Here is a 21,896-nt window from a genome sequence, read left to right as displayed (position 1 = left end):
TTAGTCCTCCTCACCACTGCTTAAGTCACTTGTATGTAGGGGACTGAAAAGTGTCAGTTTTTCCCTTTTAAAATGTAGTGAAACAGAAGTGTAGTAATCGTCTGGCTCTCAACCACGATACAATACAATAAAAACTAACTAGACTTTTGAAATAAACAAACTGACTGAAGGTACTTGGTCATCACAGTGTAACACAGAGCCAGTTAAACTTCAGGGATATTTATCTGCCCAATCAGGAATCAGAAACCGCTGTGAACCTGTCTCAGCTGAGCAAACCCAAGGCGGTGCCACAGACCAATTCTCTCTTCTTATTCCTCTCTGGTCTCCTTGTCACTGCTGGTACCAGTGGCATGATACCTGCAGCCCATTCGGGTTGCGATGGCAGATCCATCCAGGTTTGCTTTTTCTCTCATATCACTCTCAAGAGTGTGGAGGCGATGCCAGGAGATGGGTTAGACAGGGGCCATAAAAGGGCAACAACCTAGCAGCAGGAGGAACAGGAAGAGCACTGCCAGAGTTCCTGAAAATGACCTCCAGATGTCTGCTCATGTGCATGTTTCTGGCCAGAGATGGACTCCATGAGGATGACACGAGGACGCAGCGTCCCGCACTGGGACCTACACCTCAATGCTACCATTCGTGCACCTGTTGGCACTTTGATTTCCCTGACAGTTTACTGACTCGTGTTACTTTATGACCAAGCAGTGTATATTATGCACTATGCGTTAATAGACCTCTCTGCATTGAATCATATCTGTTATTAACCTCTGTCTCTCTTTCCACAGCATGTCTTTATCCTGTCTTCCTTCTCTCACCCCAACCAGTCGCAGCAGATGGCCCCGCCCCTCCCTGAGCCTGGTTCTGCTGGAGGTTTCTTCCTGTTAAAAGGGAGTTTTTCCTTCCCACTGTCGCCAAAGTGCTTGCTCATAGGGGGTCATATGATTGTTGGGTTTTTCTCTGTACCTATGAAGCGCCTTGAGGCGACTTTTGTTGTGATTTGGCGCTATATAAATAAAAATTGAATTGAATTGAATTATGTGAATAAGAAGCTGCGCATGAATTAAACTTTATTTTGTGCCGTTCTCATTTATTTAATGTTTGTTAAAATCTTTAAACCCAGAAATGTTTTGATTCAAGTTTGTTTATAGGGCAACTTATAGGTTATTGTGATACTCTAGTTCTGGTTAATTATCATAGGTGTCTTGTAAGCCCATTTGGGCTGGGTATAATGTTTTAAGCATCATATAATAATAAAATTTGATCAGTTAGTGAATCTATAAACCTGTTATGTGTCTAATTACCAACGAAAGTATCTCCTATAGATGTATTTTTTAAAACCAACCTGGTGTTTTTTCTGGTGGGCCAAACCAGACAAAATGTGAAAAAATGAAGGCAAAGAAAGAATTATATAATAATTACTTAAATAGCAATATTTTGTAGGTAGTTGATAATTTTACTTGCCAAATGTTCACATTTATTCCCAAAAACATGCCTGCAGACGGTCCTATTGATGCAAATGCTTCACAGCTATTAGATTCAATAAATTAAATGAGAACGCATCAGCCGACAGTCTTTTATGTGATGTCAGACAGTCACAGTTAAAGAAAAAGCATCAGCCAGAGACTTGGTCTAATCTTTATATACATAATTAGTCACCAGTTACAATACACATATTTATATACTACAGGAACACAGATAATACAGGTACTCAGTGTGTGTTTTACTTTTTTTTTTTTATTATTATTATAATTTTTTCTTTACCTAACCTGCATGTTGAAGAAGTGCCAATCATGGGGTTTGTCTTCAAGCCTGGAGGACAAGAAGGGGAGAGGCTCTCACTCTCAGCCCTACTCCCAACTCACCACATATCCACTGGTCTACATTTGAGCAGTGCATAGGTCTCAGAAGTCCGGACTCCTTTTCTAACGCACACAGATGGCTTATACAAGTTTAAACATCCTGCCTCTTTTATCCCAGCTCCTTTTTTTTTGTTTTTATAGAAGAAAGCTTCACATTCATTCTTCTATCTAATGCTAAAGCTGATCTGAGACATATTAGGACTCATCTGCAGATAAAATGAATGGGAAACGGACTTCATGGACTCGCCCATTATGCCCTTTCAAGTATGGCTTAACACAACTGTATTTTGTTGCATCCTTCAGCAGAAGACAAACCCACAGAGAGCCTTTAATGCAATGTCATTATTGCTTACAGAGTAAAAGAAAAAGCTTTTGTGTACATAGACACAGTGCAGATTCACAGAGGGCCCTATAGTTGGACGGTGATCATGGGAGAGCAGAGCCGAACCTCTGCTTGCTTTCATCATGAGAGCGGGGACACGTCCGACTCGGAGGAACTTATTAAGAGCAAGCAGAGTGTGAGCGGGTCGGGGAGTGTAGGGTTTCTCGATCTAAGGTGGAGGATTTACCACAGGGAATGATGGCAAATGCTTTCTTTGCTTATACAGTGACAACTTCTGTGGTTTTTCAGTATGATGGGTAACACTGTATTCACATGAATGCAGCCAACGGGGATTCCTGGTCACTGAGAGCTGTCACGGTTTGAAAAACTGAACAACAGGACACCGAAAACTACAACTGCACTGCAAAGCTGGAGTGGGCACGAGTAAAACGAGCTTCAGAGTGTCAGTGTGCACACAGCAGTTTCCTATAGCAGAGCAGAACTGCCACCAAATATCAAAACCTCTTCAACATCAAAGGAGATCTCGTTCTAATAAAAAAACCATCAAACTTAATGTAATACAGTTTTATGTTGGAGTAGACGGTGCAGACTGTGTGTTTGCTGGATATTTGGTGTTTCTCTGCTTGAACAGATATGGCTTCAGGATCTAAAATAATGCATCTGAAATGTATTCAGGCTGTGAGCCGCTCACTCAAGAGACAGATATGTCACCATAGTCCAATATTTCAACCCTAAACCAAAGTAAAACTGTATTAAACTAAGCATTAGAGAAATGAATGTAAATAAAATGAAATTTTCGAGTCTCTCCTAGGAGTTATTAATTGAGAATATCTGGACCATTTCTTTAATGCAAAAATCATTAAGTAGTGAATAATGGTGCGATTGTTCCTTTTTGTATGGTCTTGTACAGTTATGGTTACAAACCATTGCATCACTTCCATGCATTTGTATTTTGACTAACAACTGATCTCTGATAGTATTACTGCTATTTTTCCCCAGTTTGTTCAGAAATTCATGCTTTCCAGAGGATGAACCCTAACAACTTTGGTGGACCCATGATTTCCCCTCTATCACTACCATCCATCTGTCCATCTTCCACTTATCCATTTCAGTATCACACAGTGGGACCGGAGCCAATCCTAGCCATCATGGTGAGAAGCAGGGTACACCCTGACAGGTAGTTTATTAACCTAACGTACATGTCTTTGTGACGGGAAGCTGGGGCACAGAGAAAACCCCAGCCGGCTCATGGGCTTGAACCCAGGACTGTCTCATTGTGCTGCACCACTGCTCCACTGTGCTCCCCTGGAGTAAACAAAATATAATAGAAATGGACGCTGCCTTTTGGTGTTAGTGACATAATTTGGATCAGAGATGTTCGGCAATAATCTGGGAACCTGTCAATGCATTTGCAGGATTTTGGCCGGGAATTATAGGCGAGTCGCTTGTGGACGCACACCCATGCCTTTTTAGCTAACAGCTGGTGGATAGTCCAAGCTCCAGTTGCCAAGGTAACCCTGTAATGTATTTCCAACATTGTCATATGTCTATCATTATAACAAGACCCTGTCACCCAATGGCGGCTCTGCTTCCCCGGAGTTCGAGGCTTTGTGAAAGCTCTAATCTTTGAGCTAAAATGGTTGTGTTTGTAACGCAAACCTACTGATATGACTGGCATTTTTTAAGGCTGATACTAATAAAAAAAAATCAAAGCTATTGCAGAAGATTAAGCCAATAATTTAATGTATGTTTTCCCCAGATTACTATTCTCATCTGGGAAATAGAGAGCGGGATGAGGATGAAACAGCAGCGAGGCCACAATCGGACAACACTCATCTCCTCACCGCCACCTCAGTGAGATTCAGACTGTCTGACTTTTTCAAGTAGATATCTCACCAGCTGATGGACTAAAACCATTGATTTACAAGACAGAATTATTATATGTACACTCCTCCAGCACCCAATTAACTCACATTACTCATAATATACACACATCCATTCCTAAGTGATTTTTTTATAATGACTTGATTTCCTTGGTTGCCTATCGTCTTCACGCTTCTGGAGACAAACACTGCAGATACAGTCCCACAAAAAGCGATCCAGTGGCTGTAGTTTGTTGAGTGTCTGGACGGTACATTCCTCAAAAAACTATTCTTACCCTCACAAAAAAAACAACAAAGTAAACATCTCATGTTGACCCTCTTCACCAAGTCTGTCAGGACATTCTGGGACATGAGGTACATTCTGCTCATGCTCGTCACTATTCAGTCCACAGGATGGTTACAGGAGACAACAGCAACAGGGTTAGTGATGCTGGGTGTTTTGTCAGCCAGTGAAAGTGGATGAACTGTTTACAGATCCAGCTTATCACTAACATTTGGAAAGAGTGGAGGTACAGTGTTACAGGAAGAATTAATATGTCCACACAAAAGCGTAGCAGCCACATTTTTAGCCTTTCCAAACCTCAAAACACAAGAAACAAAGGTAAGTAATCCCATGGTGAGCAGGCCTCTTGGACCAGTGCATGGACTCACAGGCTGGAGGGTTGGAGGAGGGGGTACAGGTGGCTTACATCTTCAAAATGGGCTTCTGTATGCTAGCATAGACAATGAAAAAATGGGTGTAGCTTCCAGGCCTGAAAACTGAAGCCAGCATAGAAGTGCCTTCAACACACATTTTTTTTTAAAGGGCACCAGGAGGTGACTTCTCTGGCTGCAAAAGGACTTCTGGCCCTAGAGAAGCCTAATGAAAAAATATAGCTCAGAGTTTCAGGTCATATCAAATAAACCGTCAGGTCCACTTTGTCAATAGTCAGAAAGGAGAATTATCCAGGGTATACTCACTGGATAACAAGTTCTGATTGATCAGTTGTCGCATCGAGTTTCAAAACACTGAAAAAGTTCCGCCTAAGGCTTCGTAACGTCATGGTGGCTACATCCATCTTTTATATTGTCTGTGCACTTGCTCGTATTGTAACCTCATTAAATAGCTGCAATCTCGCTGGCTATTGTTTCGTTTGGTTACCCTTGATAATCTGGATTTGAAGTTGGACTTTAATAACAAATAAAGCATGGCGAATATGTAAAAAATATATAGGTGCGCCACCTTTTTTATATATCTGCTCAGCTGGATAACTAGTTTACTAGTATTAAAGCAGACTAAGAGACAGATGGCACTAAATTAATCCAGAGTATGTGGGAGAAACAGAAACAATGGTGGCTAATGGAGAACAAAAATCCCATTTTTGTGGCAAAAATCAACAAACGTTTTAAAGTTTTTTTAAAATCAGGGTTTACAGGTGATTTTTAATGTCTTAAGATAATTTAGATAATGATTCAACATAAATACCCACTTTACCCCCTTTAAAGTCTTTGCTGAGTGGTCTTAAAACACGGCGACTAAAAAACATTAAAATCACCAAACACTGGTTAGCCCTGATGCGAGCCTTCTCTCATGTGGGCTAACATTAAAAGTCCAATATTAACAGCTGAATGTCAGATAGGATTTATACTGATTCCATGTGTTTTTTCCCCCAAGCTTTAAAGAGGGTTGCATCAAAATACCTTTTACTTTTAACGCTTTACAGGGTTTTTGTTGGAGCTAATTAACTTTGCCCTCAGTACAAAAATAATTTTCTTTTGTGAAAAAGTTAGCATTCTCAGTAGCTGTAGAGGATGGTAACCTAGTAGCTAGTTATGAGGGTATATTTGAGAACCTTTTACAAGGTTTTTGTTTCAAAATTGAATGACCCCATAAAAATACTAACCACAGCTGTTGTTTGAACTAAAGTTTGTTGGCCAGGAATCAATCAGATTAGTGCACGCTTCTGTATAAAGGTAAATATTTTTCAGAGTAAATTTTCAGTAATATTAGATTATAGCCATAGAGTATGGTGAAATACAAAAGGTAATATGTTTAATGCAAAGTGAGATTAGATTGGGTTTAAGTGTTATTAGTGTCATTAGAAAAGGGATTAATGAGTCCAATATGAAAAAAACTGGCTTTGTAGTATTATCACATAAAGTCAGTCAGAGGATTATTGTTTGATGGCTACATGGTTGCTTGGTATTTATGATTATGAATTATTGTTTATAGGATCTGTACTGAGTAGATATTTGGGATAAGACATGAAAAAACAAACATAAATGTGAGGAATATCTTTTCAGGCAAAGTGGTATAAAAACTGAAGATTTCTATGGCCTGATAAGATACCTGAAGTGAGCCTGTTGGACAGCACAGAGGGCCTGTCCATTGCAGAATCTAGATCAGATCCAATTATAAAGGCTCTGTGAAGCCATGGGAGTCAGCCACAGTGGATTTCTCTGACAGTGGCAGCTATTTGTCTATTCATGTGGTGTTGAAAGGAATTGGAAAAATTAGCTACCAACTGCAAAACATGCCCTGAAGTTACAACAACTCTGAATGTCTGCAAAAATGTTGCTACGAGACAAATGAAACAAAGTGTTTGGCTTATACTGAGAAATCTTTGATTAGTGGTGCAAATTCACATTTTCATACACATTTGTGATGAAAATTAATTTTGGAAATGTTTTCTTTAATTTGCCATAACTTTGGATAACAAGTCAGGTAAATCCATATTAATTCATTATAGCTATGAATATGTGTGTACTTTTTAAAGCACTTAGTAAGAAAATACAACATGTCTTCTTTGTAGCACTCATGTTGTTTTCACATTAAATGCTATAGGCTACATGAACAGCAGAAGTCGGAAGAACAATTTTCCCAACTGGGACCATCTAAGGAGGATGTGAATGCACAGTAGTAGCTGCACTATGTAATGTCGATGATATACTGTTATGCAGTGATTCTTTATTTACATTTTGATAGCTGTCTCTTAGGCTCCTAAGTTTTGGGGACACTGGCTGGGTCGCTTTCTTCATGAGAAGTTGAAACCACTCCCACATCTGTACACTTAGTTAAACAAGAAGCCACTGCAAACCAGATGTCAATTAGCTTAGCTTAGCTTGAAGACTGGAAACAGGTACCCTACAACAAAATCTGTTTGGGGCAGTGTAGCGGCAACGCCTCCTCCTGGTCTCTTAAATTTGCTCGACATTTAAAAACGACATAATACTAACATAAAAGAGAAAGCCCAGTCAAAGCAGCATTATAAAACATTATAATGTACCTCACATGTATGACATCACCTCCACATTTTTCTATAATGTTACTATAACGTTGCAAAATAGTCTGGTTATTTTGCTACAAGAGAAGCATACAAACTTACCAAGTTCTTATGACAAAATGTAACAACGTGGAATTATGTAATATGTTTGTTGGGTAGTAACATAATAGTCTGCCGAAAGGTAGCAAAATATTAATGTTACAGTCTAGAAAAACTTGTATCAGACCCCACCTTATTAAAAACGTTTAGTAAATTTCCTGTTTCTCTGAATTAATAAATAATACAGCTGGAAAATACTGCATGGTCATCCTAGCTTGATAGACATAGCGGTGATAGATATCGGTGTTATCCATAAGTAAGCGTCAGTAAGCTGAGCCAATCAGCTGCTGGTAATAGCTTCATATTTATCAGACAGATGTGAGAGTGGTATCCATACTTTTATTTTGGCAAAATAAAAATGTTAATCTCTTTTGCTGTTAGAGCCTCGTGATATGACTGGGCTGAACGCACAAGCCAGACTTGTCTTTAATGGTGATATGAAACAATGAGTGACTGGGTGTGCATAAAGGACATGGAGCTCAGTAACTCAGTAATATGGAAGGTATGGAATACCTGTGGGAAAAATGCTTTTGTTCACTGGGTTTTCTGTAAAAAACAAAAACAACCAAAACTATGATGAAATAGTTTTTTTGTTTTTTTTAAAAACCCGCTCTAAAAACCCCATTATCTCAGGAGCATATCACCATCTGGACTACATGGACTACATGAAGAATTTATTCAGGTAAGTGACTGCTAATCTTTTATAATCCGGTGCTAAGTGCTTTTATCTGTAGACAAATGTGGCTGGATAATGGCTGGGTCATTGACTGAATTGGAGGGGGCAGAACAGTGTGTGCTTCCAGTCCGAGAAACCAGGAGCAACAATTGTTCCGGCCTCCGCTTACGAATGTTATTCATCTGCCACCGAGGGATTGTTGAGGAGACAGAGAGGCAGGCTGCGCTATTAGAGCTTAATTTAATGCTGGGTCGCTCGACATTCTCAGTAGCTTACTCAGAAGAAAAGATGATATGTGACACCTCGCCGTGCATTTATACCTGGGTATGACTGCACAGTGAGATGCAGAATTTAAAAAAAAAAAAAAACGTCTGTGGATGATTACACTTAAAAGCATGAAGTTCAGTTAGAGCTACGGAGATAGATTTGACTCCCCCCCCCCTGTCTGTCCACTTTGTGCGAATGAGCAAACCAGCAAAAGTAGTTTGGTGGTGGCTTATACATTTTATATATTGTAACAAGAGAGTAACAAGAAATGACGGTAAAGATGGCTAAAAGGGATCAGATCCCTGCAGTACATGATACTTTTGTCCACATACTTTTGACCAAGCCGAGCAATTTTTTCTTCATTTCATCCTCATTTTTTCCTTCTTCAAGTACCAGATTTAATCTTTTCTGTGTTGCATCTTCTTTCTTTTTAAAATGGTCTCTTCAAAATAGTCTGTAGAGCGACCAAGCACATAAATTAATCTTAAATGTGTTCAGACTGAATATGTTTCTCATCAACAAAACTGCTTCTAAATGTTTCTGGTGTCCAGTTCTTTCTGTTATTTGCCTTTAAATCTTCACTTATATCCTCGTTAATGAAATACTCAGACCTAAACTTTATGTAAGGTGCCTACGGTAAGCTGTGTCCTTCAGTCTGAACACATCTTATTAACCTGCACTTCCAGCTCTGGCTTCATTTTGACTGGTCAGTGGTCCCAATGGAGAATGCAGTTATGAGCTTTACCTACAGCATTGAGGAGTGGGGCTTGTGTTAATGGGCCAGCTTACAATTGGAAACATTTCAGCTTAGGACAGAGAGCACCACTCCTCTGACAGAGATTCAATAATCACATAACAACTGCAGGAGCTACAACTACCAACTATCAAAGAAAGACATGTTGACGTGTTGTTGAAGGCAAAGGTGGATGGGTGGACTGCGGGGCAGGAAGGAGGGTTGAAGGAGATGGTTTGGTCTGGGTCACCTCTTCAGATGGTGGCATCATGGGGCAGTTGAGGCACTGCCACTCCGGATTTCCGGTTGGAGTAGCGCTGCATGTGGGGCAGCAGGGGGCCAGATGGTAACAGGCCTAGCAGCTCCCTGGATCTGCTTGGCAACCTCCGCCCCCACCGGCGACTACCATAACCGAGCTTGCGGCTTCGCCTCACTGCCTGGCCTAACAGCATGGCTGTGTGGGGCCACAGTGGGTCCGTGAAGCTAGAGATGCTGGACTCCTGAAGAGGGACACAGGACCTGCGCCTCAGTGCGCGTTCTCGGAAGATGTGAGAGGCGGCGAAGAGGTCGGGGCTAAGGCCGAAAGAGCCGCGGGTCAGCGAGATGCGGCCCTCCAGCGATGGCCCCAGCAGGCTGAGGCTAGTTCTGTCCGTGAACGAGTCAGTTCGGTCTTCGTAGCCAAGGTCAGCGGGCGCTGAGCACTGCTGCAGGGGCCAGCCTCCACGGCTCTTCCCCCCATTGTCCGCATTGCTTCCTCCCTCTCCGCCGTCACGCTCTACCCTGACCGCTTCATCTTCCTCCTCTTGCTCCTCCTCTTCTTGCTCCTCCTCCTCCACCTCTGCTACCTCCTCCTCATCTGCCACCTCTCCCTCCACCACACCCTCCTCCTCTTCCTCGGTGCTGGTGGGTGGTGGCGAGCGAGGGTCCCGCAAGAAGACCACTATGACAGTGATATTATCGCTAGAGCCCGCATCCCGGGCTGAGGCCACCAGCTTATGAGCTACCATGGTGGTGTCCCCAGTGTTCTCCTGGAGATGATCACTGACCACGCGCACCGCCTCATCTGGATTCACCGTGTCCCAGAAGCCATCGCAGGCCAGAATCAGGTAGTCTTCGGAACCATCCAATGGGAAGATGCCATGGTCTGCGTCGCCACAGATGTAGGGTTTGTGCTCCGAGTCACCTGTCAACACAGGTAACAGTTTAATCTGTGAGGATCTGCTCAGACTAAGGTAAAAACATCCAGGAACATCTCATGAATCAGGAAAAGGAATCTAGTAGGAAATTATCTAAAATAATAACATTATATTTATAATAACTGCTTTCTAATAGTGGGATTAGCATATGTACATGTGCTGCTTTAAATGTTGGGGTGGGGTTGGGGTGGGGGTGTTAAAGTTCTCTGTACTCTTACATTTAACACCCTACCTTAAATCTAACTCTGTTTTAGGGTTAAATTGTAACTTTAACCCTAAAGGAAATCTTTAACTCTCGTGTTAGTTCTTGAAGGGATGTGAAAAAAATAAGAGTGAACCGATACATTAGGGTTAGGTGCAACTTTTCCTTTCCCTCACTCTGCAGCTCTAAAACTAAGTCTGGTTCTCAAAAAGATAGCTGGATCAATTTTTCTGTAAGGAAGCTATTTTTGGCTGCTCCCTTATTCACAAAGGGTCACCACAAAAGGTAGCTCTGCATATTTGATTGGTCGATTTTTTTACTTCCTGACTCAAAACCTCAAAGGGATTTGTCTGTATTCCTCGGTCTGAACCAGGGAGTCTTTTCCTTGCCAGGTAAACGTGTAAGCTGCTAAACTTGGATATGCTTTTACGGATGTGTTTTAATGTCATTTTATATTCGTTTTTTGTCTTTTCTGTAGCAAATGACTTCTGTCGTTCTTTTTGGATGAGCAGTTTTCAAGAAGGGTACCACCCACAACCTGCCCACAGTCTGCCCACAATCACACATATTTCTCTTTTCAAAAGAGAAACTTTATGATTAACTCAATGTGACACGTTTAAGGGTCATCTATGAAGCTACAAAAATGTATGAGAAATGTGCAGTAAAAAGAACGTGCATGAAAAGTTTACCTATCGCTCTGGATACAGACAAGCTGCCATTGACCCTCCACGTGCCGAACCAGATCACACAACCTCCGAGAGCCTCGATCCTCTGCTTCTCATCCTGCAGACACAAAATGATTGTAATCATCTTGTGCTGCCATTCTGCAGCAGAAAGCTCAGTACTAAAGCACAATGCTTGCGCCTCTGCTGTGCCCTTAAAATCTGAAATGCTGGTGCTGTTTCTAGATTAATGATGCTGGAAACAGGCTGGGATGTAGCAAGGAAGGAGGATGGTGTCCTGTGTTACTATTGTTGTTGCAGAATTAAACAAAGAAACACATGGTGAGCAATAATGGAGTGGAAATTTTGCGACGAATTACAATAATGAACAGGAAGTGGAAAGCTCATGAAGCACAAGTTTTCCTATATACAGATTTTTAAGGGAGTTCAGTTGTTTGACTACGACGTGCACCTTTCAGGTACTCAGCAGGCAGGTGGTATAATACTGCTCTCACATTTGGTTGTGAAATATAAAACTTTGGCAGAAATCACCCTAAAATATCACTAAATAACACATTATATCTCATTTGTTCTCATTTTTTTTTAAAAGAAGTGTAAATTAACAATGTGTTGTTTTATCTGAGTTTATTGGTGCCAGAATATTTTTTTGGCTGTAACTATTAATCTACGAAAGTTCTCACCGCCTGCCAACTGCTCAGAGAAAATAAATATTTTGCCACATAACGCCGTAAAATGGAAACTCGACGTTTTTACACTTCAGTACTTGTGCCGATTAAATCAACACAACACAGTAACTGGATCTTTACATAATGCAAGTGCAGATATGATTAATCTGAAATCCATCTAAGTCAAAATGCACCAACGTATAAAACAACTCTTTATTGAAGACGATAAATTATTGTCATTTGTCTTATCCTGGCCACTGTCTACTTTGAGCAAGTTTACATCTGATTGACTGCCCCTCACAAACAGAAGGTCAGAACAGCAGGTAGGCGTGGCAGCTAACAGAGTTTCTACAATCCACAGAGAAATTCGTAAAGGACTCATCATGTCTGAGGTATGAGGAGACTGAGTTATCTCACCTCTCTGTCTGGTTTATGTGGTTTCATCAGCTCCACCACCTGCCCTCTCCTGACCAGAATGACCTGGGAGTCTCCAAGCCAGGCCACGTACAACGTCCGGCCCCGCAGGAACGTCACCACCCCTGTTGTGCCGCAACGTAGGTTCTGCCAGACAGACACATGTCACAGTGTTCTCAAGAGCAGCTGCATCACCACAAATACTTTGAAACGAGCAGAAAAACATGTTGACAACATTGAGCTGTTTAGAAAGACACCTCTGTCTCATTCTTATTAAAATTGGACTAGCTGTTGGAATTATACTCATAGCATAAATATAATAAATAAATAGTGTTATTCGCCATGAGTAAACTTAACAGTACTTCATAGTTTAGGAATACTGTGCAGTAAATACTACTAAATGGTTTCGTCCTTGGATTATGTGGTTACCTCTCGCGAGGCCTTCTTCACAAAGCGTTCGTCGGTGAGTTTGAAGGCTCTGCAGAGCGCCTCGCTGGGGTCCTGGCTGAAGGATTCCTGCCGGACTAAGTTCACGTGAAGGTGATTGGCTGCATAAATGGCAGCATCCACACCTCCATGACCGTCAAACACAGCAAAGAAAGCCTGCTCTTCCTGATCCTGGCAGACAGGAAAAAACGTGATTTTGTAGGCCGGACTGCATGGCGTGAAACTCCCATATCACAAAAACAAATTTCCACAGTTATCTATTTGGCATTAAACTTTTGATGTAGTCCCTAAATACAGTAAACTCAAATGACTTAATGGCCTAATTGGTCAAATGATGTAATGTAATATTGAGAATGCAAACATCACAATTTGGATATATCAAAAGTTACTATATGCAATATTTGCTAAGGTATTCTATATGAAATATACGGAATTACAGGTACTTAAATGCTACATATGGGTCCTTTTAGCATGATGGTGGGTAGTTGCTAGGCACCATGATGATGAAATAAGATCCTTCAGGGGCCCAAGATGTACCTGGCTGCTCAAGGTCTGATCATGTAGTTTAGGGGCAACCAAACAAAGATAGAGAGAAGCTGGGTGTTTAATATGATTTGTGCCAAATCGACTGCATTCTTTCTTATTGCCAGCAGGAGGCGACTCCTCTGATTTCAGAAAACATTTTACTATGGAGTTTATGGTCCTAATGTAAGTTTTCGAGCCCTATTTCATCAATAAATAATTAAATAAAAATAGCTTGAAAAGGGTTGTTGTTGCTAACAGAGTACAAAAATAGAAACAAGGGGCCAGAAATGATGTATTAATGTGATCACATTAATGTGATTAATGTGATCAAACATTAATATGTATTAATGTTTGATCTGATATTGTCATGTTAGTGTTGTTTCTGGATAAACAAAAGTAACGTTGGTCCAGGTTCAACATTGTAGTGATGTCATTGTTTTGCGATGTGGAAAGACCGTCCCACCACACACAAAACCGTAACCCTGATCTCATAACCCTAACCTATAGCCCCGTAATCCTAAACCTAACCTAACCTTTTCCTAAGTGGACATCAGCAAGTTTTTTTGCAAGTCGCAAAGCTATGACATCACAACAATGTGATTGGTCAGTTCCAATGTTGTGGAATCATTATTGTGTTGATCCAGGATAGTGTATTAATTAGGTTATGATTGACCGTAATTCTAACCCATGGCTCATGAGCTGCAGTTTGCTGACCTGCGGCCTAACGTAACATATTTAATGCATGAGTTTTTGTGTGTTTTTGACACTAACCCCTACCTGAATATTGAAGAGTGTGTTGAAGTCAGGGATGATGATGTGCTTGTCCTCCATCTTGCGCCGCATGTTCTTGATGGCGTGGATGGACGTCTCATAATATGGCTGTGGACGACGGCGGAAGGGGAGCTCCTTCAGCCAGAGGCAGCACGTCTCAAACAGTCTATTAAACACCAGCCGGGCCAGCTTCACAGACTCCATCTCTGACACACACAAACACACACACACGCGATGAGCCAGGCTGTTCTATTTTAGCTTCATTGCTTCCACTGTTGGTTTGGAGCTCAGTTTATAGAGCTTGCACTTTTGAAAGTATACTCTATCAGAGATGTATCTTTTGAACATCAAACAGTGCGTCTCTAGGTGCCTCTGAAAGCTGTCTGAGAGGTGATCGCTCAGTCTGCAGTAACAATAGCTTCTAATAGTGACACAGAGTACTGGAAAGATAAAGAAAATGTGCATGAATCACTCTTACAGTTTAATCCAGTTTTCTTACCATAGCGAAAGTAAAACAATATTTCGGTTACCCTGAAATGGCACATCTGTAAATCAGTGATCATTTTTGTGACCATTTAAATTTATATGATAGTTATTTATTTCATTTAAGGAAAGGTTTAATGTAGGCTTGCAATAACTGTTTGAGGTACAAAGTACATTTATTTTTTTATGTCAATTAGCTGTTCCTCAATGAAATGTCAGGAAAACACAGAAAATCTTCAGTGTAGTTTCCCAGAGTCCAAGGCAACATTTTCAGATGTCTAATCTAAAACTCAAAGACATTCAGTTTACATTTATATATAAACTGCAAAGATTCATGTTTGGAGCGGGGGGGCTAGGAGGAGGAGTTGGCCGTCCGACTGTGGTCTGGAGGGTGGGGCCTCCCTGCTGCTGCGGAGTCGGGGCGGTCTGCCTCTCCCCACCGCAGGGAAAAGGGTAACACCACCTGGGTCTGGGTGCAGTTCCCCCCTCCAGGGGCAAGGGTACCTAGACCCGGTTCGTAGAGTACGCTTGGGGAGTGTGATCGTGTGTACAGCGTCTCTTTATGTCTGTCTCCACGTTGGTTGAGTGTGGAGTAAGTGCATATGAGAGCATGAGGGTGGGAATGGATGTTTGTATCTGTGTGTGCCTGTATGTCTGTGTCTATATGTCAGGTTGGGTGTCAGACGCCACCTCCCTGGGGACATCTCAGGCCCTCCAAGGTTTGGAGGTCCTATCTCCCCCCCACCACTTCCCCTGCCAGTGGCGGACTCCCTCAGACATCGGTGCGTTAGTGGTTCTTTGTGTCTGGGGATGGGCGTCCAGGTACACACCGGCTCACTCCTTGGCGGCCTGCTTATCGGGGCCTGGAGCCTGGGGCTCGCTCGGGCCACTTCGGAGGTGGGGTGCCACCGGCCTCTCGGCCTGGGGCTCGGTCACTCAGGCACAGCTGGCTGCCGGCGGAGCTCACGGGCGCGTCACTGCAACTCCCCCTGGCTTCTGCTCCGCGGCTGCTGAGTGAGCCCTCATCTGGGACTCTCCTCAGCTCTTTCTGGGACAGTGGCACGGCTGCCCCTCTGTTGGTCTTCCTTGGTCTCTTGTGTTCTGGGGGCCTCTGGATGTCTGGAGTTTTGATCTCCTCCATACCTGCTTCATGCCCTGGAGGACGGGGCAGTGGCCCCCCCACACCCTCTAGCAGATCATTACATGAAGGAACCTTTTAAAAAAAACAAGCGCGTCCATGCTCACAGGTGTACACACGGGTGATCACACCCACAAACTACACCCTTTTTGGCTCCTACCTCAAAGCACACTGTGTGCTGTCGATCTTATGTGCTGCACAATAATGTTTAATATTTAGTATTTACTGTCATATTCCCATATATCATTGTGATGTTGTTTATTCTATTACTCTTGTTCTCTTCTGCTTGTTTTCTTTTTTCTTTCTCAACAGGTGATCCAGGTGATCGATATATGCATTTTTTTTTTCTGCCCATTCTGTTGGTTTTTGTTTTTTGCCCTTCTCCCCCATCCCTCTTCTCAGCTGTTTCTCTTTCCCTCTTTCTTTCTCCCCTTCTTTCCTCCAGTCAAGTCTGTCCCGTATTCAGCAAGTGAAAATAAAATAAACAATAAAAGGTGAATCAAATGGACCATTACGGCAAGGCTGGGATGGTCAATTTGGTAAAGTAAATCCGTTGGGCATCTTTCTTTGCCTTTAGACAATAATTCTGATGGCAAAAGAGCCAAACGGGACAGGCAAAAAAAAAAAAAAAAAAAAAAAAAAGATTCATGTTTGAGAAATTAGAAAACACCTGGTGTTTTTGCTGTTCAAAAAATAATGAAGGGAGCACTTATCGTCACAATATAACACAACTTCAGGGTTATCAATCTGTCCAGTTAGGAAGCAGAAACCACTCTGAATCCATGTCAGCTACTTTGGTGGAAATCAAAGTGATTAAAGGTGCATTTGAGAAGAAACAACAAGACAAGCCCTAAACAAGGGATGGTTTCGCAGGTGGTGCTTCAGGGCATCGCTCTCTCCTTCTCCTTCCTGACTGATTTTTGCTGGTGCCTTTGTCACTGCTGGCAACAGGGGACGGGACCTGCAGCCCATTCTGTTTATCCAGCTAGACCAGCTTCTCCAGGATTTTAGACAGCATCTGTCTAATGAGCTCAGTATAGACCTGCCAGCTCTGTTTCCTGGTGAAAGCCAGTAGAAGTGCATTTTTCTCATCTATGAGCACAGGCCCCACTCTAGGACGTTGGGGCCTCATGCAAGTGAATATCCTGGCCGAGGTCATAATTTACAGGACTTTGGCAGTTTTCCTCCTGTTCTTTCACACATAAAGGAGGAGATCTCAGCCCTTTTGAGCCCTTGTCTTGTTCTCCTACAGCCCATCTCCTTATATCTCCTCCACGCTCTTCACACAGGAAACCTTTTGATCGTGGAGAAGCTGGACTCCCTGTGCAACAGATACCATCTCGTGGTAACAGCAGTGATCAGGACACTGGCAAAAAGCAAAACTGTAGAAAAAAAAGAGCCACAGAGGAGAAGGAGAGAGCAATGATCTGTGGCCACCACCTGCAAAAACACTCCCTTTTTGGAGCTTGTGTTGTTGTTGCCTTTCAGTGCACCTGTCGTCAATTTCATTTGCATCAAAGCTGAAATGGACTCGCAGTGGTTTCTCCTTCCCGACTGGAGAGATTAATATCCCAGACGTTTGTGTGTCATACTATGATGATCAAGTGGTCCCTTAATTCATTTGAGCAGTGCATTAAGTGATTACATAAATGAGCATAAATACATTTTCTGGTAACTGATCAGGATAAGCCATTGCAGGGGTGTGACGTCTGTGTCTGTCACCATATCAATTTATTTTAATTTACCGACTCTGTCTTCAACAAAACCTCAGTAGTTAAGTTCAGTTAAGTTGAAAGGGGGGGGGGGGGGGGGGGGGGATTTAATAGCTGAAAATAATTATGTGTTAACATTGTTATCTTGCTACTTCTTTGTTCCTATATTTTCCTCTGGCAGGTTTTGCTCGTACTGGCCAGATGGAGAGGAAAAAAGAAAGTTAATGAGTGGAGTTTCGAACCTTCATGAGGTTGGTCTACATTCAGCTTACAACAAGAGTATTTTCTTTAATGAGTAAGTATTTGAATAAATAAACCTTTTTATTGCTTCATGTGGATCACAGTTCCAATTTTTTGGTTGCACCGTTGCCATTTCATCCTTACAGCACAGTTTTCTGGACAAGGTTTAATATTTCTCCAGATAGCAGAAGACAAATCGTCAGTAACATTTACCTTAAACTGCTTTGCGAGATAACCGTAGCAGAGCAAACGCATTAGTGTGCATTGCTTGTGTTGCATTTTTATTCCAAACAAGATGTTGTTTTAGGACAATTTCTTTTCTTCTTACCCCCACAAAAATTAAAGAACCATGGGTCAAATTAAAGTACTTTATCCCTGGGTAGTCCCTGCACATCTTCCTCTCAGAGAGATTTTACAGGGTGAATTAAACTAAAAGGTTCTTGTCTAAATTTTTCTGCTGTGTCAAAAAATACCCAACAATGACATTTGAAAACTCCTCATCCCCCGGAGGAAATTACACCCTTGTGAACAGAGGCACTCCAGGGGCCTGTTTTACTTTGTCAGAAAGGCAAAGTCATTGGCAGATTTCACTCAGGTACACAAGTTAGTGGAACAGAGGCGAGCCTGTAAGCAGAATATGCGCTCGCTGTAATAACCACGTCTGTGCGAGTATGTGAGCGTGACCTACTAATGCTATCTGCTGGTATTATAGTCTATCCTGATTTTTCTCTCTCTTCTCACTGTCACTTTGCTTGAAAAATATGGCATCAGCGAGATGGAGAGCCAGCTGGTGCTGCATCCACTCATCCTCCTTTTTAAAAGTATGTGCACATCAAACCCAATGTCCTGGTAATAAACTGCACTTTGTGAGCCGAATGTTTCACGTTCTCCTCCCGTCTGTCTTGCTCCAAATGGAGATGTTGTAAAGGTCTATTCATAACACCTTGCAAATAGTTGGAGGGGGAAAAAAAAAGAGAATTGTGGCGTGCAATGAAGCGGCATCAAACAGGATGTGATCGGCTGTTACGCAACACAAGACGCACAAGCAGAGAGATGGTGGTGGTGGTGCACTCTGAGCCTCACTACAACTCCAGCAAGAGCAGAACATTTACAACCTTTCTACAGCTCCTGATGCTGGATTCACTGTATGCGCTTCGCCCGCTTAAAGCAGGAGAACTAAAGAGAAACTGGTGTAATGTAATGGAAACAAACCCAGTCTTTATGCTTTTATGGTTTTAGTAAATAATGAGTGTTTTTGGTAATTGGATTGCATTTATATTTTTGTACTTTTTCTATTTATTTAATTTTTTTCAATATTGTATGTCTCAGCTGACGTTCTCTGCTCCTTTATAATTGCTCTGTTGAGAATAAATAAAGCATTTTTGAATTTTAATTTGAAACGTAAAGTTATAATTTCTTGTTCACTGTAAGAAAAAAAACAACATCTCTGACATATGTTAGCAATACTAGATTTTTGTGACTGTTAGCAAATGATTGGCTGCACGACAAATCAAAAATGGTTAAAAATTTGTTTTCAAAGAATAAATCATTTTTAATTAACTAACTGATATTTGCACGTGCAATATTCTTAATGTTTCCTACCATGAACCTCTGGATTTACTTCTCCTACAACTTTTAGTATTTTGCAGAAATAGGTCCATTGTTGTGGCATGGATAATGGCTGTCAGTTAATACCTCTATGTTTTTTTTAACATTATCAGATTAGATTTTATTGGAATTTGGTGCTAAAAATTCCATAATTAGGCATCTCAGTTTAATATTTAAATATTAAACTGAGATGCCTGTTAACATTTTAAATAATTTGTAATCATAGAGACAATTTCCACAATGGAAAATGGAAAAAGCTATATTTTAAAGCTATATATAAAACTTATACACACATAAGTTGCTCAGACTGTGAGTAGCAGAGTATCTTTTTGTCTAAATATAAGTAATTATGTTTGATAATTTTGTGCGATTTTTCATCTCCTTTTTGCACAAATGATTAAAAACCACAATAAGTTACATTAGAACATACACTCAAGGGCCAGTTTATTAGGTACGCACTGCTTGTACATTGTTTGATGCTTTATTTCTTTATGCAACAGAGTCAACAAGATGCTGGAAACCACCAGTCCATTTGAGTACAGTGAACGCAGAAACGAGTTTGAGATGATTTAAGCTTTTTTACATGGTGTGTTTTCCTGCTGGAAGCAGTCATCAGACGATGGGTGGACTGTGGTCATAAAAGGATGGACCTGGTGTTTAAATGATGCCCAGTTGGTAGTAAGAAGCCCAAAGTGTGCCAAGAAAATATCCCCCACACAATTACACCACCGCCTGCCTGAAATATTGATACAAAGCAGGATGGAGCCATGCTTTCGTATTGTTTATGCCAAATTCTGACCCTACAATCCAAATATAGCAGAAACCAAGACTCAAGACAAGACAGCAATTTTAGTGAGCCTGGTGAACTGTAGCCTCAGTTTCCTGTTCTTAGCTGACTAACTAGTGCTGTTGCTGTAGTCCATCTGCTTCAACATTCAGAGTTGCTCTTCTGCATTTCGGTTGTAACAAGTGGTTATTTAAGTTACTGTTCCCTTCCAGAACTGATGCTCAATGGATATTTCCTTTTTTCCGAGTATTCTCTGTAAATCCTAGAGATGGCTGTGAAGTAGATCAGCAGTTTCTGAAATACTCAGACCAGTCTGGCACCAACAACCCCACCACCAGGATCAAGAGAGCAAGCTACAGTTGAAGGACTCCCTTTGAAATGAAACTGTTTTCCTCATTGATTTTTCACAAATTGATCAAAAGGGCTAACAGAGCAACACTTTAGACTGTCAATACTGAACGGGTTCCTTTACTTTAGTTCCCAAAGAAGTCATTAAGTTAAAAAACAAGTCATAAATGCATCATTTCAGCTTATTTAAAAAAACCCAAAAAACCCCAAAAAAGACAGTTGCCTTCGAAAACAGCTGGCAATGTACATGTCAAACAGCAGTTCTTTGGGACTATTTTTGACTAATACATATCTCGTCCTCTGCAAAACATGACAGCTGACAAACTGACAGCCTAATTGCAGTTTGAGCAGATGTTGACTGTTGAAGGTAATTTGTATATCTTTGCATGCTGTGTTTTCTCCAGTATACAGCTTTCATGTAGCTTGAAAACCATTTTGATGTAAATATGCTGGCCATTGTTGGATTTAGCACATCCTGGCTGACAGCTTTGGGTGTGCTTCGGAGTTTACTTTGTGCCCTCTAGCGGTCAAACACCTCTCCGTGCAGCTTTGTGGGGGAGAACTGGGACAAAGCCCTGGTGGTTATATGCCTATGTGCATGTGTGTGGGATGAAGTGAGAGAGAGACCTAATTTGTGTGAGAGAGCGGTCTCGTGGGCTCCCTGGGGACTCACGTGGTAATGGGTCAGCTCCATCTTCTACAGTCTTATTGAGGTGGTGAATAGAGAGGTCAGTCTGCAGGAGGCTGTCTGCTGTGGCTCTGGCCAAGGCGGCAGCCAGGGAGCACGGGCAGTTACTGTGGTGAGGAGAGACGACACAGTTAAGAATGGGTCAGAAAGAAAAATCATCTTACATCATCGACTGACAGCATGATCTAGGTTTATTAGGAAATATATTCAAGGATCCACAATACTAACATGCCGGAACAAACAGCATTACTGATGCTTTCTTGGAGCCTTAACACAAACAAGTTTTGGCAGGTATTATTGGCTGATTTTGGCTCGTCACAGGTGTGGGCATCAGCACAGATACTGCATATCTGATTATAAGTAATAAGAAATGACAGCACACAGATCTCAGAAATATACATCTGTGGTCATTTTTCTGCTTCAGAGCAATCACATTTTTACATAGCAGTAAAATTATTAAAAAGTTAAATTTTTATAATAAGTCATGCCATTCACTTAACAAGGCAAACCCCCACTCTGGCAGGCTGAAAGATGATCTAAAATTGCAGTTCCTCTAGTCACCACTTGAGGCTGGCTCCAAAAACGAGTCAGTCCCGATAGACTCCCATGTTAATGAACGTGTTTGCAGCCTGGTACAAAAAAGGGTTGGGTCTCTATGCACAGTTTCTTCCTTTATATTAACTGTAAGGTAGGCGATTTATTTTTCATCCATTTTTATCCACACATCCATTTGCATACCGGTGAGGCTTAATCTTGGATATGGCTTTCTTGATTGACATATGTGGTGTAACTGCTAGCTATGTGCTAGGCCTCACCTCTAGTATTCGGGTTTTTCAGTCATGGATTATCTTCTAGGCACATGATGC

At 41.6% G+C, this 21,896-nt stretch overlaps 1 protein-coding gene across 6 annotated transcripts in view; it reads right to left on the bottom strand.

The window, feature by feature from the left end:
- Window positions 1-1,734: 1,734 nt before the first annotated feature.
- Window positions 1,735-21,896, bottom strand: part of ppm1e (protein phosphatase, Mg2+/Mn2+ dependent, 1E) — a 60,586-nt gene continuing 40,424 nt past the window's right edge. For all 6 annotated transcript variants that reach the window (XM_040032378.1, XM_040032380.1, XM_040032379.1 and 3 more), the window contains 6 exons: window positions 21,016-21,137; window positions 14,033-14,232; window positions 12,713-12,901; window positions 12,287-12,430; window positions 11,211-11,304; window positions 1,735-10,306 (listed from right to left, as the gene is read on the bottom strand). In XM_040032378.1, coding sequence (XP_039888312.1) covers window positions 9,378-10,306; window positions 11,211-11,304; window positions 12,287-12,430; window positions 12,713-12,901; window positions 14,033-14,232; window positions 21,016-21,137 — 1,678 coding nt within the window. In that variant the 3' untranslated portion in view covers window positions 1,735-9,377. The remainder of the gene's footprint in view (window positions 10,307-11,210; window positions 11,305-12,286; window positions 12,431-12,712; window positions 12,902-14,032; window positions 14,233-21,015; window positions 21,138-21,896) is intronic.

The sequence above is a fragment of the Simochromis diagramma genome, unplaced genomic scaffold (assembly GCF_900408965.1).
Source record: "Simochromis diagramma unplaced genomic scaffold, fSimDia1.1 OVJJ01000216.1, whole genome shotgun sequence".
Taxonomy (NCBI): Eukaryota; Metazoa; Chordata; class Actinopteri; order Cichliformes; family Cichlidae; genus Simochromis; species Simochromis diagramma.
This window is presented reverse-complemented; position numbering and strand designations above follow the sequence as displayed.